General features: G+C 46.0%; 1 protein-coding gene across 3 annotated transcripts in view; it reads left to right on the plus strand.

The window, feature by feature from the left end:
- Positions 1 to 27,497, plus strand: part of SYTL1 (synaptotagmin like 1) — a 303,576-nt gene that overhangs the window by 214,365 nt on the left and 61,714 nt on the right. For all 3 annotated transcript variants that reach the window (XM_077295678.1, XM_077295677.1, XM_077295679.1), the window contains exon 6: positions 21,346 to 21,391. In XM_077295678.1, coding sequence (XP_077151793.1) covers positions 21,346 to 21,391 — 46 coding nt within the window. The remainder of the gene's footprint in view (positions 1 to 21,345; positions 21,392 to 27,497) is intronic.

Below are 27,497 nucleotides of genomic sequence, written 5' to 3' on the forward strand. Positions count from 1 at the left end.
TTTGCTGTTGCTTTATTATGCTGCCGATTTTCCACTCAAAAAAAGCATGAGATAATCCCGGCGTTAATATTCAATAAGTATTGTAAGATTGTTCTTACTGCATGTGTAGGGGGACACTCACTTAGCAACGGGATTCAGTCACACAGGCACATTTTTTAACACAAATACAGTCCATGCGGTTTATTATAGCATCATAAACCGGGTTATGAACAGTTCGTTATAAACTCCATAGAACACAACAGGCACCAACCGGTGACATTAAGTTGCAGCTTTGACTCAGATTTTTCATATATGGCTTTAACTCACAGTTCAGACACTACACCCGCCAGCCTTCCTTGACTAGTTCCCAGAGGTGTCCATACGCCGTGTCAATGTCCATGTCATATAGCGTACACGACATTGGTTCGCCATCTCTAAACACGCTGGACCTCACTTCATCCAGTTACCATGGGAGACCACACAGCTCATCCCTATCCACAACACAACAAGCACCAACAGTCTGTTCCACTGGCAGATACATCTCTGCTGTTATGATAGCCCCCCTTCCCGGGTGTTACCTTTCTGGAGCTCCTGCTCCACATGCTGACCTCCTGTCAGTCCTCTCTCTCTCTCAGGGAAGCTGCCTTATGGGATTTATCAACTTGCCTGGCAGGCACACATCAGTTAGTCAAGGGAAACCGAAGGTCGGTAGCTTCCCCAACACAGACCATCCAGGTCCACAGTCTCTCAGGTGCTCCAGGAAGACTCCACTCACAGGAGCTTCCAACACAGACTGTCCAGGACCACAGTCTCACTGTGCTTTATTCAGGATGTCCATTCCACCTGGGACCGTCCAACACACTGGCATGTGCTTTTCAGGACTCCTACTCCCAGGACATCCAACACAGGTTGTGCTCTTCAGGAAGCCTACTCCCAGGACTTCGAACACAGGCTACTCAGTGCGCTATTCAGGACGTTCGTCCCTACCGGGGACCGTCCAACACACAGGCATGTGACCTGTCCGGGTGCTATTCATGACGTTTGTCCAACACCCCAGGCCACCAGGTCCAAAGCCTCACCACATTCTCTTCAGGGAGATGACACTCCCAACACATAGGCTCTCCAGAACCTTCCAGCATAGACCATTCAGGTCCACACTCAGAGACCATGTGACCCACACCCTGGTCACATTATGAAGCTGTAACCAGTCCCACAGGTGGGAATGTGTGTGTGGCTAGTTCAACCCGCCCATCTCTCATAACTAACACAATTTACTTGTAGGACTACAGGTCCCAGAACAACAACATTACTTCAGACTTACCGCGCAGACTCCCTCTGCGACACATATCGGCCACTTACAATTCTTCCAGTCGCTGGTTCACCACCATTATAACCACAGATATGCCTCCATGCATATCCCAGGGAGCACACACAGCGCCCCCCTAGCTGCCACAGGGGTCACTGCATCACAGTACATTCGTCCAGAGACTGCCTTCACATATTGCAGCCACATTGTGAGGTTTTTTTTGCCACTATTGTGTTGTAGCTGTTTGCGTTCTGACCCAATGTCAGACATGCCAGATCACCAGTGAGGCCAAATCAGGAGGTTACGTCCGTCATTTACAAGCGCTTGGAGACAAAAGAATGCACACGTTCTGTGAGCAAATTCACTTTTATCTGATGTAATGCAGCAAGAGGCAGTATTTTATACCATTTACAACAAATGTAACTCATGTAACTCATGTAGCCCCCACCATTACCCAGGGCCATACTTTATTTACCATGCACCCAGAACATGTTGTGGCTGACTATTGAAAACATACATAAGAAGTATAGTCTCCTTAAAGAGGAGGCCATCAGACTACTGCATCAACAGATTCTAGAAATTCTAGCAATTAAAGGCACTTAAAGGCAAACAAATAACCCTTCTATATCAATTTCCCCCTTTTGTAAATGGTATAACCTCTGCCACAGGGTCAGCTGATGTCCACAAAAGAGCTACTGTCTCATGGGTCTAGTACCCATAAGGGGGCTTTCTACCTGCTTTGCCCATCCACCCTCAGTGTGGACACTCACTTCCCTACTCAGCAGTGGTTATCCGGGGTCTATTATACACCATGGATGACACAGCCTTAGATTCCTTCCTTAAACATACACTCTTCAATAACTTATGTAATGCATATAATAGCGCTTTTTCAGCTACATAAAGCAATAAACAAAATAAAACAATTAAAATTGCATGCAAGTCTGTAAAATACCAAAAATAATCCATCCCGCTAGGCCGCTAAGCCAATTGGCTGGATTTAAAAAGGAGTCTCTATATTGTATTAGTCTAATAGCCTTAAGGAACCTAGAAAATCCGAGTCCAAGTCTCATTCGGTATGCAGTGTGGTGTTAATAGCTTCCTTGGCTCCAGGGGTAAGGCTAAGTACAGCATAGTCCTTGCAGATACTGGGCTGTGTATACAGATCCAACAGTCCAACAGTTTTTGTCCTTCAGCGTCTTTTATAAGAAAAGCAAGATGTTGAATAAGTTTGTTGTCCCTGTCAACATTTAAAAGTTTATCCAGTGTCTCTGTAGGGTGCAAAAATCCTTCCACTGCCAGCAAGGTGATTAGGAGAATAGTCATTCTGCTGTTGAAAAGATCTTTTTGCAGTGACTGGCATAGATCCAGGTGGGCTTTCCCTCAAGTTTCACTGAGGTGAATGTGGTCAGCTGGACTTTAACCCGGGCCGTCAAACCGTGGATCTAGGCTCCTTCTCACGTGTCTGTGTATGACCACCCAATCACCTGGATTCAGCTGATGTACGTCTGCACTGGCATTAGGATCTGGAATGGATGAGAATACATGTTTATGCACCACATTAAGTCTTTTCTGCAAGGCCTGGACATGGGCTTGGCTGTCATAGCACCGTGTTGCATTTGTAGCACCTGTGGGAAGTACAGACCAGTCTTTGGCAAACTGCCAAACAAGACTTCAAAAGGAGACAAGCCTGTCTTTCTATTTGGAGTGTGTCTGACTGAAAAGAGTGCAAGAGGCAAGCACTCTACCCCGCTCTTTCATGTGTCTGCCATGGCCTTTGAATTTTCAGTTTAAGTGTCCTATTTAGTCTCTTCACTTTCCCACTACTTTGTGGTCTATATGGTGTATGAAATGCTTGCTGTACTCTCAGGGCCTGCATGACTTCCCTCATTATTTCTCCCGCGAAGTGTGTACCCCTATCGCTTTCTGTGGTTTCTGGGACAACATACCTGCATATCAGTCCTTTCATCAGTTTGTCTGCAGTCGTTTTAGCAGTTGCACATTTTACCGGATAGGCTTCCCGCCAACCAGAGAAGAGATCTACACATACTAGGACATTTTTCATACACTCCTACCTTGGGTAGCTGTATGTAGTCAGTCTGTAGTCTCTGAAACGGGTAGAGAGGCCTGAGTGTCGCTTTCTTAGGGATTTTTACTGTTTTAACTGGGTTGTGCTGTGCACAGATGAGGCATGACTGTACGAGTTTTGCGGCTGCGTAACTGAAACCAGGAGCGATCCAAAAGGCATCTACCATGGACACATGTGACATTTTGAGGTGTGAGTGGGGCCATTTGTTGCTTGCGCCATAATTAGGAACAGGGACCTTGGTATATACAATTTATCCTTATTCTCCCATACTCCTTCTGAGTTCAGCTCAGCTCCCATTCTCCCCCGTGTTCCTTCTCTGTTTGGGCAGCTGGAGGGATTTCAGGACATCTAGGCTCAGTGTAGCTGGAATACGCTGACTCCCCGCCACCGTCCACTGCTCCCTAGGCTGCCTTGCTGTTACTTTAGCAGCCTCGTCCGCCCTTCTGTTGCCCTCTACCTCCATGGAGTCACCGTTCGTGTGTGCTTTCACCTTGACGATGCCAACCTGGACTGGTAACATCAATGCCTCCATTAATTGTTTCACCAGCGCTGTATTTTTAATGGGCTTACCGGCTGATGTAAGAAACGCTCTGCTTCTCCAGATAGGGCCATAATCATGGGATAGTCCCCATGCATAATTCAAATCTGGGTAAATATTAGCGACTTTACCTGCAGCAGCTCTACACGCCTCAGTGAGTGCCTTCAACTCTGCCTCCTGCACCGACATGTGAGAAGGGATTGGTTCAGCTTGGATTACCTGATGTGAGGATACTACTGCATATCCAGTGTAGAATCGCCCATCCTGGTGGTATCTGGAGCCATCTACAAAAATAAAAACCTCAGAATATGCATTAGGAACAGGTTTTTTTCCATGAACATATGTAAAACCCACTGTCTCCTGACTCATCAGTTCCTATGCAGTCATGTTCGTACGCCATGTAAAGTACCAGAGCACTCTTTTTTTTTTTCACCTGCCAATGCTGTCACCAATTCCTCCTTTTCTGAATCCACAGGCAGATGAATGGCTGGATTCAGAACATTATATCTTGTGAGGGTGACGTATTCAGGGACTAGTATTAGAGTACATTCGAGTCTGAGCTGGCTAGACATAGACAGGGTTTTTGGTTGAACTTGTATGAGTATGGCATTAATGTCATGTGGGGTGTAAATTGTCAAAGGAAAAGTCAGTGTGATCTCACATGACTAGCAGTAATACAGCAGCTCTTACAGCATGGACACACGTAGGAGACCCTCTAATCACTGGGTCTAACTGTGCTGAGTAGTAAGCGATCGGTCTCTGTTTCCCTCTATGCTGTTGTGTCAACACTGCCTGTTTTCGTCTTTAACCCCTTAGTGACAGAGCCAATTTGGTACTTAATGACCAGGCCAATTTTTACAATTCTGACCACTGTCACTTTATGAGGTTATAACTCTGGAACGCTTCAACGGATCCTGCTGATTCTGAGACTGTTTTTTCGTGACATATTGTACTTCATGTTAGTGGTAACATTTCTTCGATATTACTTGCGATTATTTATGAAAAAAACAGAAATATGGCAAAAAAAATTAAAATTTTGCAATTTTCAAACTTTGTATTTTTATGCCCTTAAATTAGAGAGATATGTCACAAAAAATAATTAATAAATAACATTTCGCCCATGTCTACTTTACATCAGCACAATTTTGGAAACAAATTTTTTTTTGTTAGGGAGTTATAAGGGTTAAAAGTTGACCAGCGATTTCTCATTTTTACAACAAAATTTACAAAACCATTTTTTTTAGGGACCATCTCACATTTAAACTCACTTTGAGGGGTGTACATGACAGAAAATAACCAAACTTGACACCATTCTAAAAACTACACTCCTCAAGGTGCTCAAAACCACATTCAAGAAGTTTATTAACCCTTGACGTGCTTCACAGCAGCTGAAACAATGTGGAAGGAAAAAATTAACATTTAACTTTTTTTGCAAACATTTTACTTCAGAACCAATTTTTATTATTTTTACAAGTGTAAAAAGAGAAAATGAACCACAAAATTTGTTGTGCAATTTATCCTGAATACACCGATACCCCATATGTGGGGGTAAACCACTGTTTGGGCGCACGGCAGGGCTTGGAAAAGAAGGTGCACCGTTTGACTTTTTCAATGTAGAATTAGCTGGAATTGAGATCGGACGCCGTGTCGCGTTTGGAGAGCCCCTGATGTGCCTAAACAGTGGAAACCCCCCACAAGGGACCTCATTTTGGAAGCTAAACCCATTAAAGAACTTATCTAGATGTGTGGTGAGCACTTTGAACCCTCAAGTGCTTCACAGAAATTTATAACGTTGAGTCGAGAAAATAAAAAATCCTTTTTTTTCCTCAATGATTGTTTTAGCTCCCAATTTTTTATTTTCTCCAGGGTAACAGAAGAAATTGGACCCAAAAATGTGTTGTCCAGTTTGTTCTGAGTACGCTGATACCCCATATGTGGGGGGGACCACTGTTTGTGCACACATCGGGGTTCGGAAGGGAAGTAGTGATGTTTTAAAATGCAGACTTTGATGGAATGGTCCTGGGGGCGTCATGTTGCATTTGCAGAGCTCCTGATGTACCTAAACAGTAGAAACCCCCACAAGTGACCCCAGTTTGGAAACTAGACCCCCCCAAGGAACTTATCTAGATGTATGCTGAGCACTTTGAACCCCCAAGTGCTTCACAGAATTTTATAACGCAGAGCCGTGAAAATAAAAAAGCTTTTTTTTCCACAAAAATGATCTTTTCACCCCCAGATTTTTACTTTCACAAAGGTAACAGGAGAAATTGGACCCCAAAATGTATTGTGCAATTTATGAGTACGCTGATACCCCATATGTGGGGGGGACCACTGTTTGGGCACACATCAGGATCGGAAGGGAAGTAGTGATGTTTTAAAATGCAGACTTTGATGGAATGGTCTGCGGGCGTCATGTTGCATTTGCAGAGCCCCTGATGTACTGTAACAAAACACTCCGGGATCGCCTTTGCTGGGGTCAAAGGTCACGTGGTTTGTGCATTAAACTCTGAGGCGACAGCAGGTTTCCAAGTAGACTGACCTCGGGTCAGATTTATTAAAGTGGAAGCAAATACAGAAAACAAATCATAAAAAGAAATCCTTGCCTGTCCGGCGCTAACTATACAGATACGTTCCTATCTAACAACTGGGGGGGCTACTCCCACCCAGCAAACATAACACAGATCATGAGCACAGCTCTTACTCACATTGTCTCACACAGACAGGCGTTCTGTGTGCCCCAGGCTGACACCTGAAACCTCCAGCTGGTCAGCCTTTATTCCTGCAGTTATTAACCCCTCGGTATCCTGAAGATACTGAGCGGCCTAATTCACATAGGACAAATACCTGGGCGAGATATACCTGCCCCCGACTACCAGGCCTACATGACTCTTACATATCCTCCCCCCCTGCTCAGACCACTCCGGTCGAGCAAAGACACTCCTGAAACAGTGCACTCGGGACAGGGCATCAGCATTCCCCATCTGTACCCCGGGGCGGTGCTCCACCGTGAACGAGTAAGCCTGCAGGGCAAGGAACCACCGGGTTACCCGACTATTATGGTCCTTGTGGAGGTGCATCCATTTGAGAGGGGCATGGTCCGTGACCAGCCTAAACTTCCTACCTGCCAGGTAATATTTGAGGGAGTCGAGAGCCCATTTGATGGCTAGGCACTCTTTTTCAACCACGGCATACCTCTGCTCATGCACATTCAGTTTCCGACTGAGGTAGAGGACCGGGTGTTCGACTCCGTCCCTGACCTGGGAAAGTACAGCTCCAACACCAGTATCAGAAGCATCCGTTTGCACCACAAACTCGCTGCTGAAATCAGGAGTCACTAGTACGGGCTGAGAGCACAAAGCCCGTTTCAGGCTGTGGAAGGCCTCTTCAGCCGCTGAGGTCCATTTTACCATGACGGAATCCCTCCCTTTGGTAAGATCCGTCAAGGGGGTAGCCATGGCCGCAAAGTTGGGTATGAACCGGCGATAATAGCCGGCAATGCCCAGGAAAGCTTGAACTTGTTTCTTGTTCACTGGTTGCGGCCAGCCCTGAATTGCCTGTATTTTGTCGATCTGGGGTTTAACCACTCCTCTGCCAATCACATAGCCCAAGTATCGGGCTTCTTCAAGGCCGATGTGACATTTCTTGGGATTCGCCGTTAAGCCTGCATCTCTCAGGTCATCAATCACCGCCTGTACCTTCCGGAGGTGAGTTTCCCAGTCCACGCTGTAAATTATGATGTCGTCTAGGTAGGCAGAGGCGTACTGCCTGTGGGGCCTCAAGACTCGATCCATCAATCTCTGGAACGTTGCTGGTGCTCCGTGAAGTCCAAACGGCATGTAGATATACTGGAACAGCCCTTCCGGTGTAGCAAATGCCGTCTTCTCTCTGGCCGCCTCGGCCAGAGGGATCTGCCAGTACCCCTTTGTTAGATCCAGGGTCGTAATATATCGGGCTTTACCCAGCCGATCGATCAACTCATCGACCCGGGGCATAGGGTAGGCATCAAATTTAGAAACCGCATTCAGTTTCCGAAAGTCATTGCAAAACCGTATAGAGCCATCCGGCTTAGGTATCAACACGATTGGACTGGACCAGGCGCTGTGCGACTCTTCAATGACTCCTAAGTCCAACATGGCCTTCACCTCCCGGGAGACGGCTTCACGGCGTGCTTCCAGAATCCGGTATGGCTTCACATGAACTGTGACACCAGGCTCTGTGACAATCTCATGTTTCACTAGCCTAGTCTTGCCAGGTTTTTCCGAGAAAAACTGTTGGTTCTGTAACAAAAACTGCTTAACCTCAGATTTTTGTCGTTCAGACAGAGTCTCGGCAATCTGCACCTCCAGTATGGTAGGTGAGCAAACCGGACGGGGCAGATCCACTGTTAGGGCAGCGCGGTCTTTCCAGGGTTTTATCAGATTCACATGATAAATCTGCTCTGGTTTTCTCTTACCAGGCTGGTGCACTTTATAGTTCACTTCTCCAACTCGTTCCATGACCTCAAAGGGGCCCTGCCATTTTGCCAGAAATTTACTATCCACCGTAGGGATTAGGACCAACACCCTATCCCCGGGTGCAAACGTACGGACCTTGGCGCCTCTATCATAACTTTGCCTCTGGGCTCCCTGGGCCTGTAACATATGTTCCCTAACAAGGGGCATGACAGCAGCAATCCGGTCCTGCATTTGCGTTACATGGTCTATTACCGTTTTAAAGGGAGTGACTTGACCTTCCCAGGTTTCTTTTGCGACGTCCAACAGTCCACGGGGACGACGGGCATATAATAGCTCGAAAGGCGAGAATCCTGTGGAAGACTGGGGAACTTCCCTAATGGCAAACAGCAAATAGGGTAACAAGCAATCCCAGTTCTTCCCATCTTTGTCTATCGCCTTCCGGAGCATCTGTTTTAAGGTTTTATTGAACCGCTCAACCAGGCCATCTGTTTGAGGGTGATAGACAGACGTACGCAACTGGTCTATTTGTAAGAGCCTGCAGAGCTCCTTCATCACCCTTGACATAAAGGGAGTCCCCTGGTCGGTGAGTATCTGTTTTGGAATTCCCACCCGACTAAACACGTGTACCAACTCTTTGGCGATCGTTTTGGTAGCAGTGTTACGCAAAGGGATGGCTTCGGGATAACGAGTGGCATAGTTCATGATGACGAGGATATGTTGATGCCCATGTGCGGACCGGGGAAGGGGCCCAACCAAATCCATCCCAATTCTCTCAAACGGGACCCCAATAACAGGGAGGGGTACCAAAGGGCTACGGAACCGAGGTTTAGGTGCCGAGATTTGGCACTCTGGACAGGACTCACAATAGTTACGCACATCATTGTGTATTCCGGGCCACACAAAACAATGCAATATCCTTTCTATGGTTTTTTGTACCCCCAGGTGTCCCCCCATTATATGTCCGTGGGCCAGGTCCAGTACCTTCCGCCGATAAGGTTTGGGTACCACTAACTGTTGCACAGTGTCTTCCCCTTTTTTCTCTACCTGGTAGGGTAAATCATTCTCAAGAACCATGTACGGGTACGCTAGCCTAGTGTCAGGTTCCACGGGTACGCTATCTATCACTTTTACATTTTTCCTAGCCTGAGTCAGGGTAGGATCTTTCATTTGTTCGCTGTGGAAGTCATCCAACTGAACTCCCATATCGGGTAGGCAGGGTGCTGGATGACTGTCTGCCTCCGCCTCTCGCTGAGTTTCCTCAGTTTCCTCAGTTTCCCCCGCCATAACTGAGAAGGGGAACTGAAGGTTAGATTCAATAACCTCCCCAGCAACATCTTCCTGTGGGGTCTCGTCTAGGAACTCGGGACCTCCAGATGGCATGGGGGAAGATTCACGGTTACAGCTACCGTGAAGGAGCAACTGATTCTCCCACAACTGCCAGAAATGAGGAAAATCCCTGCCCAGGATTATATCATGTAACAGTGCGGGAACGAGTCCCACTTTGTATTGCACAGACCCATAGGGAGTGGAAATCAGTATGACCGCTGTTAGGTACGAGCAGGTGTCACCATGCACACACGTTACAGAGAATTTGTCAGACGAACCAGACGGAAGTGCCACCAGACTAGCTTTCACCAGAGTCACCACACTTCCAGAGTCTAGTAACGCCACAACACTTTTCCCATCAACAGATAATTCACACAGATGTTTCGCTGCATCATTTTGAACCGCATTCACACTCACTAGCCGTGTAACCAAAGAAATGCGTTTTTTAGAGTCTGTAACATCGCATTGCATAGGTTCAGCGGTAACAGGACAGTTCGCAGAAACATGGCCCTTCTCATGGCAGCGGAAACACCTAACAGGCCCCCTATTGAGACCATAGTCCGACACTCTCGGTCTCGGAGCGCGAGCAGTCCCGGGTACCTCCCCCACAGTTTTAGGTAATTTTCCTTCACCCGCAGTCCCTGGAACAGTCTTACCGGTTCCACGAGGAGGAGGCACAGACCGGGTGGTGGAGGTATCGTCAGGAAGTCCTTCCGCCACGGAATAACGCTCCACCAATTCCACAAGTTGATCCGCTGTCGCGGGATTTCCTTGGCTCACCCACTTTTTCAGCACCGGTGGTAATACTCTCAGGTACTTGTCCAGAACGATCCGCTGGATTATCTCTGGAGTTGTCAGTACCTCGGGTTGCAGCCATTTCTTTATCAAGTAGATCAGGTCAAACATCTGCGATCGCGGCGGTTTATCAGGCTGATAGGCCCACTGATGTACCCTCTGTGCACGGACAGCCGTCGTCACACCCAGCCGGGCCAGGACCTCAGCTTTCAGCCTCTCAAAGTCCTGAGCGACTTCCGGGTCTAAGTCATGGTAAGCTTTTTGGGCCTCACCGGAGAGAAACGGAGCAATTAGATCGGCCCATCGTTCCTTCGGCCACTTCTCTCTCAACGCTGTCCGCTCAAACGTTGTCAGGTACGCCTCGACGTCATCTTCTGCAGTCAGCTTTTGCCAGTACCGACTCACATGGATTCTCCTGGACTCTGCTTCCGGGTTAGCCTCAGGCATGCTCACCAAGCGCTGCGCCACCTGTTGGAGAAGCTGGCGGTCTGCAGTCATCACGTCTACCAACTCCTTCAGCTGTGCGGCCATCAAGCGGTTAGCTTCCTGCTGTGCGGCAGTGGCCTGCTGCTGTATGGCAGTGGACTGTACTAGGGCTTTCACCACGTCTTCCATACTGTCGCCTGTGCCACGGAATGCCCGCGTTCTCCACCACAATGTAACAAAACACTCCGGGATCGCCTTTGCTGGGGTCAAAGGTCACGTGGTTTGTGCATTAAACTCTGAGGCGACAGCAGGTTTCCAAGTAGACTGACCTCGGGTCAGATTTATTAAAGTGGAAGCAAATACAGAAAACAAATCATAAAAAGAAATCCTTGCCTGTCCGGCGCTAACTATACAGATACGTTCCTATCTAACAACTGGGGGGGCTACTCCCACCCAGCAAACATAACACAGATCATGAGCACAGCTCTTACTCACATTGTCTCACACAGACAGGCGTTCTGTGTGCCCCAGGCTGACACCTGAAACCTCCAGCTGGTCAGCCTTTATTCCTACAGTTATTAACCCCTCGGTATCCTGAAGATACTGAGCGGCCTAATTCACATAGGACAAATACCTGGGCGAGATATACCTGCCCCCGACTACCAGGCCTACATGACTCTTACAGTACCTAAACAGTAGAAACCCCCCACAAGTGAACCAACTTTGGCAAAAAGACCTCCCAAGGAACTTATCTACATATGTGTTGAGCATTTTGAACGCCCAAGTGCTTCATAGAAGTTGACCAGCAATTTCTCATTTTTACAACACCATTTTCTTTTAGGGACCACATCACATTTGAAGTCATTTTGAGGGGTCTATATGATAGAAAATAACCAAGTGTGACACCATTCTAAAAACTGCACCCCTCAAGGTGCTCAAAACCACATTCAAGAAGTTTATTAACCCTTTACGTGCTTCACAGGAACTGAAACAATTTTTGCAAACATTTTAATTCAGAACCATTTTTTTTTATTTTCACAAGTGTAAAAACAGAAATTTAACCATAAATGTTGTTGTGCAATTTCTCCTGAATACGCCGATACCCCATATGTGGGGGTAAACTACTGTTTGGGCGCACCGCAGAGCTTGGAAGAGAAGGAGCGCCGTTTGACTTTTTGAGCGCAAAATTGGCTGTGGCGTTTAGAGACCCCCTGATGAAGTTTATAAAGTAGAGCCGTGAAAATAAAAAATCGCATTTGTTTACACAAAAATGATATTTTCGCCCACAAATTCTTATTTTCACAAGGATAACAGGAGAAATTAGACCACAAAAGTTGTTCTGCAATTTCTCCTGAGTACGTCGATACCCCATATGTGGGGGTAAACCACTGTTTGGGCGCACCACAGAGCTTGGAAGAGAAGGAGTGCCGTTTTACTGTTTCAATGTAGAATTGGCTGGAAATGAGATCGGACACCATGTCGTGTTTGGAGAGCTCCTGATGTGCCTAAACAGTAGAAACCCCCCACAATTGACCCCATTTTGAAAACTAGACCCCTTAAGCAACTTATCTAGATGTGTGGTGAGCACTTTAAACCCCCAAGTGCTTCACAGAAATTTATAAAGTAGAGCCGTGAAAATAAAAAATCCTTTTTTTTTTCCTCAAAAATGATTTTTTAGCCTGCAATTTTTTATTTTCTCAAGGGTAACAGGATAAATTTGACCCCAAAATTTATTGTGCAATTTATGCTGAGTAGGCTGATACCCCATATGTTGGGGTAAACCACTGTTTGGGTGCATGGCAGAGCTCGGAATGGAAGGAGCGCCGTTTTGGAATGCAGACTTTGATAGAATGGTCTGCGGGCATTATGTTGCATTTGCAGAGCCCCTGATGTACCTAAACAGTAGAAACCCCCCACAAGTGACCCCATTTTGGAAACTAGACCCCCCAAGGAACTTATCTAGATGTGTGGTGAGAACTTTGAATGCCCAACTGCTTCACAGAAGTTTATAATGCAGAGTTGTGAAAATAAAAAATATTTTTTTTTTCCACAAAAAAGATTTTTAGCCCCCAAGTTTTTATTTTCACAAGGGTACAAGAGAAATTGGACCACAACAGTTGTTTTCCAATTTGTCCTGAGTACGCTGATACCCAATGTGTGGGGGGGACCACTGTTTGAGCGCATGGCAGAGCTCGGAAGGGAAGGAGCGCCGTTTTGGAATGCAGACTTTGATAGAATGGTCTGCGGGCATTATGTTGTGTTTGCAGAGACGCTGATGTACCTAAACAGTAGAAACCCCCCACAAGTGACCCCATTTTGGAAACTAGAGCCCCCAAGGAACTTATCTAGATGTGTGGTGAGAACTTTGAATGCCCAAGTGCTTCACAGACGTTTATAATGCAGAGTTGTGAAAATAATTTTTTTTTTTCCACAAAAAAGATTTTTTAGCCCCCAAGTTTTTATTTTCACAAGTGTAACAGGAGAAATTGGACCCCAAAAGTTGTTGTCCAATTTATCCCGAGTACGCTGATGCCCCATATGTGGGGGTAAACCACTGTTTGGGTGCACGGCAGAGCTCGGAAGGGAGGGAGCACCATTTGACTTTTTGAGCGCAAAATTGGCTGTGGCGTTTAGAGACCCCCTGATGTACCTAAACAGTGGAAACCCCCCAAATCTAACTCCAACCCTAACCCCAACACACCCCTAAGGCTTCTTTCACACTTCAGTTGTTTGGCGTCAGTCAGCTCCGACATAGTGATGGATCGACGGATCTGTCACAATTGTTGAGAAAACGGTTCTAACGGATCCTTTTTTTTGACGGATCCGTTACTTGGGGGTTGTCTGGGAAAAGTATCTACTTTTTGGAGCATGCGCAATTGAAAAAGCGGATTGGGGCGACGGATCCGCCGAAATGACGGTAACGACGGATCCGTCGCCCATAGGTGGCCATTCTATGGAATGACGGACGCGACGGATTCGTCGCGAACCGCCATTTCGGCGCAGACAAAAAACGTTACAATGGCCGTCAATGTCTAGATGACGTCCGCCAAATCTCGACGGATCCGTCGCATGGCGGATGGAACGGACGACCATCCGCCACAATCTGTCGCTAATGCATGTCTATGGGAAAATAGCGGATCCGCCCAAAAAAATGGCGGATCCGCTATTTGACAAAAATGGCGGTTTCAGACTGACGCCAAAAGACTGAAGTGTGAAAGAGGCCTAACCCTAATGCCAACTCGATCCATAATCCTAATCACAACCCTAAGGATAATTGCAATCCTAACCCCAAAACAACCATAACCCTAATCAGAACCCTAAATCCAACACACCCCTAATGCTAATCTCAACCCTAACCTCAAACCTAACCCTAATCCCAATACACCCCTAATCCCAACACTAACCTTAACCCTAATCCCAAACCTAACCCTAATCCCAAACGTAACCCTAATGCCAACCCTAATCCAAACCCTAACCCCAACTCTAACCCTAACTTTAGCCACAACCTTAGTCCTAACTTTAGCCCCAACCCTAACTTTAGCCCTAACCCTAAATTTAGCCCCAACTCTAACTCTAGCCCTAACTTTAGCCCCAACCCTAGCCCTAACCCTAAATTTAACCCCAGCCCTAATCCTAAATTTAGCCCCAACCCTAACTCTAGCCCTAACCCTAGCCTTAACCCTAGCCCTAACCCTAACCCTAGCCCTAACCCTAACCCTAAATTTAGCCCCAACTCCTCTAGCTGCCGGCCGGCAGATCATGGCGGGTGCACTACGCATGTGCCCGCCATTTTCTTACCTGTTATGATCTGGTGGCCTAAGAGCAGCATGAAACGTACTCTGGAGAAGGTGGTACCTGTACTGACCGCAGACCCTGAACTTAACACCGCAACTAGAAGTAGCCGTGGAATGTACCTATCACTCCCTAGACATCTCGACACAGTCGGAGGACTAATTACCCCTAGAGATAGAAAAGGGAAAACTATCTTGCCTCAGAGAAAATCCCCAAAGGATAGACAGCCCCCACAAATATTGACTGTGAGAGGAGAGGGAAAAAACATACACAGACTGAAATGAGAATTTAGCAAAGGAGGCCACTTCTAGCTAAATAGAAAGGATAGGACAGAGTACTATGCGGTCAGTATTAAAACACTAGAAAATATCCACCACAGAAAATACAAAATCTCCACAGCTAACTAAAGATATGGAGGGTATATCTGCATCTCCAGAGATACCAGCTTGGCTAAACAAATCCTTATACAGACCAAGCTGGACAAGACAAAAACATGGAAAAGAACTGAACAATAAGGCCACAGCATGTGGACAGCAAAAATCAAGGCCAGAACTTATCTTTGTTGAAATGAACTGCAAAGCAGAAGAGACCAGGCAGGGATGTGAATCCTCCAGGAACAATGGACAACTGGCACTGACTAAAGGGTGAAGCAAGACTAAATAGCCCAGTCAAAATTGCAAAAAGTGAACACACCTGATAAATGCTGCGATTCAGAGACAGCAGCGCTACCACTTACAACCACTGGAGGGAGCCCAAGAGCAGAATTCACAACACTTACCGAAGGAAGAAGCCGGCGGCCAGAAGAGGACACAGGAGGGCCCAGGGACACTGGTAAGTATGATAGGGTCCCCGAATCCCCCTATTTCTCTGTCCTCTGATGTGCGATCACATCAGAGGACAGAGAATTACACATCGCTTTTTTTTTGCGGTCGCTGGTAAACAGTTAATTACCGGCGATCGCAAAACAGGGGTCGGTAAAAACCAATCCCAATCATGTTCTTTGGGGTCTTGGCAGCCGAGACCCCAAAGATCTCCCGGGTGCACTGCGCATGCGTCCGCCATTTTTTTGCCGGAAGAAGATGGCGGCGCCCATCGGGAGCCACGAGGAGCAACGGGGGAGACAGGTGAGTATCGGGGGGCCATCGGGGGCGATCGGGGACCCCATTTCTCTGTCCTCTGATGTGCGATCACATCGGAGGACAGAGAAATTGAATGAGGAATCGCGGTTTTTTTTGCGATCGCCGGTAAACGGTTAATTACCAACGATCACAACTCGGGGGTCGGTAAAAAAAACCCCGAATCATGTTCTCTGGGGTCTCGGCTACCCCCGGTAACCGAGACCCCAGAGAAAATCCGACTCTGGAGGGGCGCTATTCACTTTTTCCACAGCACCGTTAATTAACGGCGCTGTGGTTTAAGTACCCTTAGCGGCCGCCGTTAAAAGGCGTATCGGCGGTCGTTAAGGGGTTAATCAGGCGTCTTGTACCTTTAGCAATATTGTGGCCTAAAAATGTCACCTTTTGTTTGCGATACTGTAGGTTGTCACGTGAGACTTTGCAACCCTTTCCTGCCAAAAACCACAGCAAGGACATCTGGTCCAGGCAGCAGAGCAGGAGGTCATCCACGTACTGTAGTAGTACAATCTGTGGATGAGGAGAAGAATGCATTTGCCAAATCAGTGACTGTGAAACATTTTGACGTCGCTGGGATCTGTGACAGTACGGTGTGTGTATTAGGGACAATTGAGGTCACACTCACTGTAACATCATTAATAGCCTGTAAGTCATGAACTATTCTGTGAGTGTCAGGGGAACCCTTGGGTCATTTTTCTTTGTAATGGAATACAAAGGGGTGTTGCAGCGGGAAGATCTCTGCACCAGAACCCCTGCCTTTACATACTCTTTAATATCCCTGCTCAGGGCCATTGATTTGACTAGGCTCAAAGGGGTATTGCTTTAACCAAGGAGGAGTGGTTCCTTCTTTTAATTTATCATGACAGGGGGAATGGGCAGCCGACAAAAAAATCAGATTTTCCCCTTGCCCAAATGGTGTCTGGTACCTGACTCATTTCCCTGTCCTCAGACATTCTGGTGTCAGGTGTTACTTTCACTACTCTTGCCATATACACCATTTCTGCAATATTACACAAGTGTTTATATAAATCACACATTAATGTCCAAATATTATTTATACCCGTATTAGATTGGGTAGAGTACCCCTTAAAGAACTAAATTTGATTCACAAAATATGTTACCAAAAGAAAATTATATATTTTAAAATATGTAAATACGAAAGGTGCTGAGTCATAAAATGGGGGAGCAAAATGCCATAGGGCACAGCAAAGCACAAGCTTATTCATTCTAAGAATGTAGCAGCCCTATATAGATCCATAGGCAACAGTTTCAAATACAAAAAGAAGGGATTTGAAAAAGACCAAATATCAATGCCAGTTTCTTGGGATAAGGTATAAGAAGTGGAAAAGACAAATAAACAGTGACTATGGTTTGAGCCAATATAGTGAATGGCTAAAAAACTATATATCATGTGAAGACAACCTAGAAATACACTGTAACTATACCATCTTGTGTAAGGAGAACTACTAAACTGGCAAATGAATGGAATTAAGTGTAACTATAATAGAGCATGATTTACCTGTGGTATAATGTGCACGTGGAAGACCCTGACGTCCTCTGCCCCAAGTATTTATATGAAGGGGGACTTGTGACTGTAATACCCTCAGGAGAGTACTGTATGGTGGCCTAGACAGCACTCAACTCTGCTCCCAGCAAAATCATAGGGGTATTGTAACTAACAATAAGTTTGTAAGCACCTCTTGGCTGTCTCGTGATTCTAGTCTTATTTGTTTAGTCATAGGGGCTTCAGTCGCTTGTCCCTCTACCCTCATGCATTCCACAGTCTCCTCAGTAATCATGTCTGGCATTATCAAGTCTTCGTGTGCCACAGTCCCGGCTGCCCAGGTGTCAATCAAGAATTCTGTCTCTTTCTCTCCCGGCATTGGTATGGTGGTCATCAAGGCAGGACCAGGTCCGGAGGGGACAGGGACAGGACACACACCTGTCACTGGGTTGTCAGTTTCCTAGTCTGAAGGTGAAGGAGGTGGAAGATTGTTCTGCTTAGTCTTAGGGTTTTTTGCAGTGGTTGGCTTAATGTCTATTTTCTCCACAATTCCAGCACTTCACTGTTTCTAAGTCCTTAGGTCCCTTCCTACGTCTCTACTGTTTTCCTTGTGTTCCAGCATACATGACAGGTCATCTTATTGTCCTAGTTTGTTCAACTCCTTTAGCAAAATTCAGGAGGTCTTTTCGATCTACATTTCTCCATTCAGGTCTGGCTGTCTGTACTGCATCTCGCAAGCCTTTACTCATACCGTCAATAAATGCATTTACCAATATTTTAACATCAAGTGGGTTTACTGGACTGTACCCCATGTCTGCCCATTTTAGCTGTAACCATCCAAAGTACATCTGTACATTCTCTCCTTTTGTCACATCTGTAAAAGTCTTAATTTGCATCCTAGTACGTCACCTGCTTTTGTGCTCACCAAACTCTCTAGGTCTGCCCAGGTGCACTTATATGTCTGTCATATTGTCTTTATTGTTCTGTAAAATGGGAAAGGTTGCTTCTCAGGGTCAGCCAATTGTTTTAGTGTAGCTATCTAGTCAGAGGGCCTCCAGGGATAATACTCCTGTATCTGTCTTACCCTACTTGATGTGGTTGGTTCTCTGGTAGTGGGTCTGGTGGTGGTGGTGACTGGATGACCAGTGGGGGTGACATGCTGTTCTACAGCTTCCTTCCCAAAAGGATTACTGTCAGCTTACTCCCAAAAAGTCAATGTCCCCACTACCCACTAACCACAATCCTGTGTCAGCTTCTTATGTCACTACATGTGATCTTGTCTGGACAGGATTCAGTGCAATTCACTTAGGTCGGGTTGCAGCACAGATCATACAAGTATTTCTCCAGTCTGGGTTTGTCTGACCACAGTGTTTACAAGTCCATCTGTCTTGTCTGGGTCTCTGGTCCTACAAAGGTATGACGGTAGCAGTAATGTCGGTCATAGTCGGACTTTTGAGCATCAAAACATTCATAATACACCTTACTTCCGTACTGCTGCACTCTCTCAGACACCATTTATTCACTTACTATTTTCCTCCCTTGTCTGTGCCTTTTTGTACATCCAAACATCCACACACTGGCATTTTTGCCTTTTTCAATATTGGTCCCACATTTTTCACTGCTTCCTTTTCTTCTGTCTTTTCCAATCTGCATAGCGGTTCTGGATCTTATTGGGGCCCTGACTGCACACAGAACAAGTTGCCCATGGCTTCAACTTATTCTTCAGACAACTCACCTTTATTCTGCAAATGCCCTTTTTAGTGTGCCTTACCATCTACGGGCTGCCACACGTGACAAGTCAGAGCAAGTGTCGAGATTTGGCAGGAAGGCTAAACCACCTCTCACTCGGTAGACCTAAAGGATGTAACAGGAAGGCTAAACCACCTCTGACCCGTTAGATCAGCTGGCTAGAAAAGGAAGGCCCAGATGTGTTAGGCCTCTAACCCACTAGCTCAGCTCCATGGAACGGGAAGGCTAAACCACCTCTGACCCGTAACAAAAAAACAGCTGACTGTAGCAAGAAGGCCCTGATGTGTTAGGCCTCTCACCTACTACATCAGCAGTGCAGTTGGCTACCTCCTCCGTTGATCCTCAATTTGCTATTTTTCAATCACTCAACTTGAAGCAGGTGAATCTTTTTACCAATCTTTCAATCACACTGATAACCAAACAATCTTTCACAAATTTGCTCTAAAATAGGCACCATATTTTACTTTCAACTTCCATACAGTACTATTTGTTTTAAACACAAATCTCCCAGCGCGTACTACACCAAGGACAGAATATTCAGAGAATCTTGAGCGCAGCTCCATGCCCCCCTTCCTCTGGCACTCAGCGGAGATAAGGACAGAGAGGAGAAAATCACAAGCAAATCGCGCAGCGGTTTGATTCACCCCTCCCATCAGGTATTCAGCAGAGATAAGACCTTAGTGTCTTTCACACAGAAACAGAATGCAGCAGTTCTCAGACTTAATCTCTACAAAACATTCATCCTCTCGGAAATAAAAACAGTTTATACAGGCAGATCACTGCACAACTTGAATAAGCTGATTCTGACTGCGTCCGGCCAAAACACATATAGAAACCTATCCAATGTCAAACCATATATAACACAGGTTTCACTGAATCTCAGATGTAAATTAAATGTACATTAAAAAATATCCACAACTCATCCATCCTGGACCCTCAGCAACAATTAGATAAGTAATGATACTTATGTGATCATTCATACGTGCTCATTCAGGGATTTTTTTTTTCCTTTCACTTTTCAATTGATTTTTACAAGAAGAATATCCCTTATGTCAATCACTCCACCTAATTCAGCTCAAATTGAGTTGAATAATGTCTTCTGTCACATACAGAGGACCACACCTAATGGAACCCCTCACCTCTCATCTCATTCAGAGGGTCTCATAGACATACATGCAAGGTTCACACAGCCTGCCTATTTTGTACTTTGGAATTAACACAACTTATGAAAAAACTGCAGCAGTGTCAACTGACACTCTGAAAGCACTTTAAGGCAAAACAACAAAAACCACTGCCCTATACAAAATACAGCTTCATATGATGTACTGCCAATCTAAAATGACCAAAACAACAACACCGCACAGGGTCTATCCCAGCCCTGTACTACACACTACACAACCAATTAGTATATTGACAGAAAATACAGATAACAATTATCATCTTATTACTCTATTATTCAACTCTCATACGGACATAAACAGGCAAAACACAAAACTGATGTAGGTGATGTAGGTTCTTTGAACCGTGTTCGCAGCCTTTACCCAGAGATATGGAGAGATCCAAAAGAGATTGCAAATGCAAAACAGAGTGTAAGAATAAAATTTCTCACCTTGCTGCAGCTGGGGTTTTGCATGTCCAATCTGCCAGGAAGCTCCCACATACGGATTCCGAATAGGCTGGTTACCATGGTCCCTGTTCGGGCGCCAAAACTGTTGTAGCTGTTTGCGTTCTGACCCAATGTCAGACATGCCAGATCACCATTGAGGCCAAATCAGGAGGTTACGCCTGTCATTTACAAGCGCTTGGAGAAAAAAGAATTGCAAACGTTCTGTGAGCAAATTCACTTTTATCTGATGTAAGCAGCAAGAGGTAGTATTTTATACCATTTACAACAAATGTAACTCATGTAGCCCCCACCATTACCCAGGGTCATACTTTATTTACCACGCACCCAGAACATGTTGTGGCTGACTATTGAAAACATACATGATAAGAAGTATAGTCTCCTTGAAGAGGAGACCATTAGACTACTGCATCAACAGATTCTGGAAATTCTAGCAATTAAAGGCAAAAGGCATTTAAAGGCAAACTATTAACCCTTCTATATCAATTGCAATAGAGCTCTAACATTTTACCACGATTTTTGAAAAATCTCAACAAAATTATGTGGATTTTCTGCCCTTGCAGCAAAATGGCTTCAGAGTCAATACAGTTTTACAGATGTAATATCAGGATTTTCTTTTTATTTTATTTCAAGGAAGAAAACTCAACCTCTAAGGAGGAAGAGCACAGTGATACACCAGGTAAGTAATTTGATTAACCTCTTAGTGACAGAGCCAATTTGGTACTTAATGACCGAGCCAATGTTTACAATTCTGACCACTGTCACTTTATGAGGTTATAACTCTGGAACGCTTTAACAGATCCCGCTGATTCAGAGATTGTTTTTTCATGACATATTGTACTTCATGTTATTGGTAACATTTCTTCAATATTACTTGCGATTATTTATGAAAAAAATGGAAATATGGCGAAAATGTTTTACATTTTGCAATTTTCAAACTTTGTATTTTTATGCCCTTAAATCAGAGAGATATGTCACAAAAAATAGTTAATAAATAACATTTCCCACATGTCTACTTTACATCAGCACAATTTTGGAAACAAATTTTTTTTTGTTAGGGAGTTATAGGGGTTAAAAGTTGACCAGCAATTTCTCATTTTTACAACACCATTTTTTTTAGGGACCACATCACATTTGAAGTCATTTTGAGGGGTCTATATGATAGAAAATAACCAAGTGTGACACCATTCTAAAAACTGCACCCCTCAAGGTGCTCAAACCTACATTGAAGAAGTTTATTAACCCTTTACATGCTTCACAGGAACTGAAACAATGTGGAAGAAAAAAATGAACATTTAACTTTTTTTGCAAACATTTTAATTCAGAACCATTTTTTTAATTTTCACAAGTGTAAAATCAGAAATGTAACCATAAATTTTGTTGTGCAATTTTTTCGGAATACGCCGATACCCCATATGTAGGGGTAAACCACTGTTTGGGCGCACTGTAGAGCTTGGAAGAGAAGGAGCGCCGTTTGACTTTTTCAATGCAGAATTGACTGAAATTGAGATTGGATGCCATGTCACGTTTAGAGAGCCCCTGATGTGCCTAAACAGTGGAAACGCTCCACAAGTGACAGCATTTTGGAAACTAGATCCCTTAAGGAACTTAACTAGATGTGTGGTGAGCACTTTAAACCCCCAGGTGCTTCACGGAAGTTTATAACATAGAGTCGTGAAAATAAAAAATCAAATTTTTTCTACAAAAATGATATTTTTGCCCCCAAATATTTTTTTTCACAAGGGTAACAGGAGAAATTAGACCACAAAATTTGTTGTGCAATTTCTCCTGAGTGCGTCGATACCCCATATGTGGGGGTAAACCACTGTTTGGGTGCACCGCAGAGCTTGGAAGAGAAGGAGTGCCGTTTTACTTTTTCAATGTAGAATTGGCTGGAATTGAGATCCGACGCCATGTTGCGTTTGGAGAGCCCCTGATGTGCCTAAACAGTAGAAACCCCCCACAATTGACCCCATTTTGGAAACTAGACCCCTTAAGCAACTTATCTAGATGTGTGGTGAGCACTTTAAACCCCCAAGTGCTTCACAGAAATTTATAAAGTAGAGCCGTGAAAATAAAAAATCCTTTTTTTTTCTCAAAAATGATATTTAAGCCTGCAATTTTTTATTTTCTCAAGGGTAACAGGAGACATTGGACCCCAAAATCTGTTGACCAGTTTGTCCTGAGTATGCTGATGCCCCATATGTGTGGGGGGGGCACTGTTTGGGCACCCATCGGGGCTCGGAAGGGAAGGAGCACCGCTTGGAATGCAGACTTTGATGGGATGGTCTGCGGGCATCATGTTGCATTTGCAGAGCTCCTGATGTACCTAAACAGTAGAAACCCCCCACAATTGACACCATTTTGGAACCTAGACCCCCGAAAGAGCTTATTTAGATGTGTGGTGAGCATTATGAACCCCCAACTGCTTCACAGAAGTTTATAATGTAGAGCCATGAAAATAAAAAAAATCATATTTTTTTCACAAAAATGATTTTTCACCCCAAAATTTTTACTTTCACAAGGGTAACAGGAGAAATTGGACCCCACAATTTATTGTGCAATTTATGCTGAGTAGGCTGATACCCCATATGTGGGGGGACCACTGTTTGGGTGCATGGCAGAGTTCGGAAGGGAAGGAGAGCCATTTTGGAATGCAGACTTTGATAGAATGGTCTGCGGGCGTTATGTTGCGTTTGCAGAGCCCCTGATGTACCTAAACAGTAGAAACCCCCCACAAGTGACCCCATTTTGGAAACTAGTCCCCCCAAGGAACGTATCTAGATGTGTGGTGAGAACTTTGCATGCCCAAGTGTTTCACAGAAGTTTATAATGCAGAGTCGTGAAAATGAAAAATATTTTTTTTTCCACAAAAAAGATTTTTAGCCCCAAGTTTTTATTTTCACAAGGGTAACAAGAGAAATTGGACCCCAAAAGTTGTTGTCCAATTTTTCCTGAGTATGCTGGTACCCCATGTGTGGGGGGACCACTGTTTGGGCGCACGGCAGAGCTCGGAAGGGAAGGAGCGACGTTTTGGAATGCAGACTTTGATAGAATGGTCTGCAGGCGTTATGTTGCATTTGCAGAGCCCCTGATGTACCTAAATAGTAGAAACCCCCCACAAGTGACCCCATTTTGGAAACTAGACCCCCCAAGGAACTTATCTTGATGTGTGGTGGGAACTTTGAATGCCAAAGTGCTTCACAGAAGTTTATAATGCAGAGTCGGAAAATAAAATAAAAATTCCACAAAAAAGATTTTTCAGCCCTCAAGTTTTTATTTTCACAAGGGTAACAGGAGAAATTGGACCCCAAAAGTTGTTGTCCAATTTATGCCGAGTATGCTGATGCCCCATATGTGGGGGTAAACCACTGTTTGGGCGCACGGCAGAGCTCAGAATGTAGGGAGCACCATTTGACTTTTTGAGCTCAAAATTGGCTTTCGTGTTTGGATACTCCCTGATGTACCTAAACAGTGGAAACCCCACAATTATAGCTCCATCGCTAACCCCAACACACCCCTAACCCTAATCCCAACCCGATCCATAATCCTAATCACAACCCTAACGATAATCACAACCCTAACCCCAAAACAACCCTAATCTCAACCCTAACCATAACCCTAATCAAAACCCTAAATCCAACACAGCCCAATCCTATTCTCAACCCTAACCTCAAACCTAACCCTAATCCCAATGCACCCCTAACCCAAATCCCAGCCCTAACCTTAACCCTTATCCCAAACCTAACCCTAATGCCAACCCTAACCCTAATACCAACCCTAATCCAAACCCTAACACTAATCCCAACTCTAACCCTTGCTTTAGCAGCAACCCTAGCCCTAACTTTAGCCCCAACCCTAGCCCTAACTTTAGCCCCAACCCTACCCCTAGCCCTAACCCTAAATTTAGCCCCAACCCTAACCCTAGCCCTAAGGCTACTTTCACACTTGCGTTGTGTGGCATCCATCACAATCCGCTGTTTTGGACAAAAACGGATCCTGCAAATGTGCCCCCAGGATGCATTTTTTGCCCATAGACTTGTATTGCTGACTGATCGCGATGGATGGCCACACGTCGCGTCTGTCATGCACTGGATCCGTTGTGTTTTGGCGGACCGTCATCGCAAAAAAACGTTCAATGTAATGTTTTTTTGTACGTCGCGTCTGCCATTTCTGACCTCGCATGCGTGGTCGTAACTGCGCCCCCTCCCCGCAGGACATAGACTGGGCAGCGGATGCGTTCAAAAACTGCATCCGCTGCCCACGTTGTGCACAATTTTCACAACGTGCGTCGGTACATCGGGCCGACGCATTGCGACGGCCCCGTACCGACGCAAGTGTGAAAGAAGCCTAACCCTAGCCCTCACCCTAACCCTAAATTTAGCCCCAACCCTAACCCTAAATTTAGCCCCAACTCCTCTAGCTGCCGGCCGGCAGTTCATGGCGGGCGCACTGCGCATGCGCCCGCCATTTTCTTACCAGATGAAGAAGCCGGCGGGCAGGAGGGGACACAGTAGGACCCAGGGACACCGGTAAGTATAACAGGGTCCCCGAATCCCCCTATTTCTCTGTCCTCTGATGTCCTCTCGGGAGCCACGAAGAGAAGCGGGGGAGACAGGTGAATATCGGGGGGGGGGGGGGCGATCGGGGACCCCATTTCTCTGTCCTCTGATGTGCGATCACATCGGAAGACAGAGAAATTAAATGGGAAATGACTTTTTTTTTTTTTTGCGACTGCCGGTAAACGGTTAATTACCGGTGATTGCAACCTGGGGTCGGTAAAAAAACCCCGAATCATGATCTCTGGGGTCTCGGCTACCGACTCTGGGGGGCGCTATTCACTTTTTCCACAGCGCCGTTAATTAACGGTGCTGTGGTTTAAGTACCCTTACCTGCCGCCGTTAAAAGGCGTATTGGCAGTCGTTAAGGGGTTAATTTTTTAAAAAAAGTAATGTACTTTTTATGAATTTGCTTCTACACACTTGTACCTGTTTTGATACATATACAGTACAGACCAAAAGATTTTTCGGTATTTTCATGACTATGAAAATTGTATATTCACACTGAAGGGAGGCATCAAAACTATGAATTAACACATGTGGAATTATATACTTACTAGATGGCAGCCCGATTCTAAAGAATCGTGAGTCTAGAATCCATATATACTTTATTTATTCAAATGTAAGAATAATACAATTAATAAATAATAGTAAGAAAGAACAAAAAATGGCTGCACTCACCAGCTCTTGACAATTCTTGACAGTACGGCACATTTCTGATTGGTCGCTCGCGGCAGGCGGCAACCAATCAGAAAAGTGCCGCGCACCACGAAGGCATATATCTTTGTCCACCCTGAGCGGGTGTAGGACGCTGGTGACGTCACTTATCTCCAGACATTATCTCCGGACAAAGCCACGGAAGTTGGCACAAATTGCCGGAAGTAGTATTCTAGGCAATTATATATTAGATTTTAATGTTATCAGTGTTTACCTTTGAACGTTTATATTGTATTGTCCTGTCACCAGCCATGTGTACGATTATCGGCCGAAAGCCTCTCTGGAACCAATAATCACCCCATGTAAAGGTATCTTTATAAGTTAAAGATTCAGAATACTATGACTTTTATCATATCCTGAACAGTCAAGTTTTTTATGAACCGTTAAGGTTTTCTGGTTGAAGTAAAAAAAACTCTGAGTGTTTACAGTTTGAAACCATAAAATGTTGAAAAATTATGTCATTCTTGAGTATATCACTCAATGGTGCTCATAAACGTGTCAAATTTGATCTATAATATACTTTAATATACGTTACTTTAATCTTTAATATACTTAAGAACAGGGCCCCAGACATCACACAGGGGGTCTGAAACACCGCACAGTGGTCCAAAATATCGCTGTGCTCTGCCTGGGGCCCCATATGCTGCCTGGGGCCCCTGTGCTCTGCCTGGGGCCCCATGTTCTGTCTGGGGCCCCTGTGCTCTGCCTGGGGCCACTGTGCTCTGCCTGGGGCCCCATATGCTGCCTGGGGCCCCTGTGCTCTGCCTGGGGCCCCATATGCTGCCTGGGGCCCCTGTGCTCTGCCTGGGGCCCCATAGGCTGCCTGGGGCCCCTGTGCTCTACCTGGGACCACTGTGCTCTGCCTGGGGCCCCATATGCTGCCTGGGGCCCCTGTGCTCTGCCTGGGGCCCCATGTTCTGCCTGGGGCCACTGTGCTCTGCCTGGGGCCCCATAGGCTGCCTGGGGCCCCTGTGCTCTGCCTGGGACCACTGTGCTCTGCCTGGGGCCCCATATGCTGCCTGGGGCCCCTGTGCTCTGCCTGGGGCCACTGTGCTCTGCCTGGGGCCCCATATGCTGCCTGGGGCCCCTGTGCTCTGCCTGGGGCCCCTGTGCTCTGCCTGGGGCCCCATGTTCTGCCTGGGGCCCCTGTGCTCTGCCTGGGGCCACTGTGCTCTGCCTGGGGCCCCATAAGCTGCCTGGGGCCCCTGTGCTCTGCCTGGGACCACTGTGCTCTGCCTGGGGCCCCATATGCTGCCTGGGGCCCCTGTGCTCTGCCTGGGGCCACTGTGCTCTGCCTGGGGCCCCATATGCTGCCTGGGGCCACTGTGCTCTGCCTGGGGCCCCATATGCTGCCTGGGGCCCCATATGCTGCCTGGGGCCCCTGTGCTCTGCCTGGGGCCCCTGTGCTCTGCCTGGGGCCCCATATGCTGCCTGGGGCCCCTGTGCTCTGCCTGGGGCCCCTGTGCTCTGCCTGGGGCCCCATGTTCTGCCTGGGGCCCCTGTGCTCTG

This window comes from Ranitomeya variabilis, chromosome 3 (assembly GCF_051348905.1).
Source record: "Ranitomeya variabilis isolate aRanVar5 chromosome 3, aRanVar5.hap1, whole genome shotgun sequence".
Taxonomy (NCBI): Eukaryota; Metazoa; Chordata; class Amphibia; order Anura; family Dendrobatidae; genus Ranitomeya; species Ranitomeya variabilis.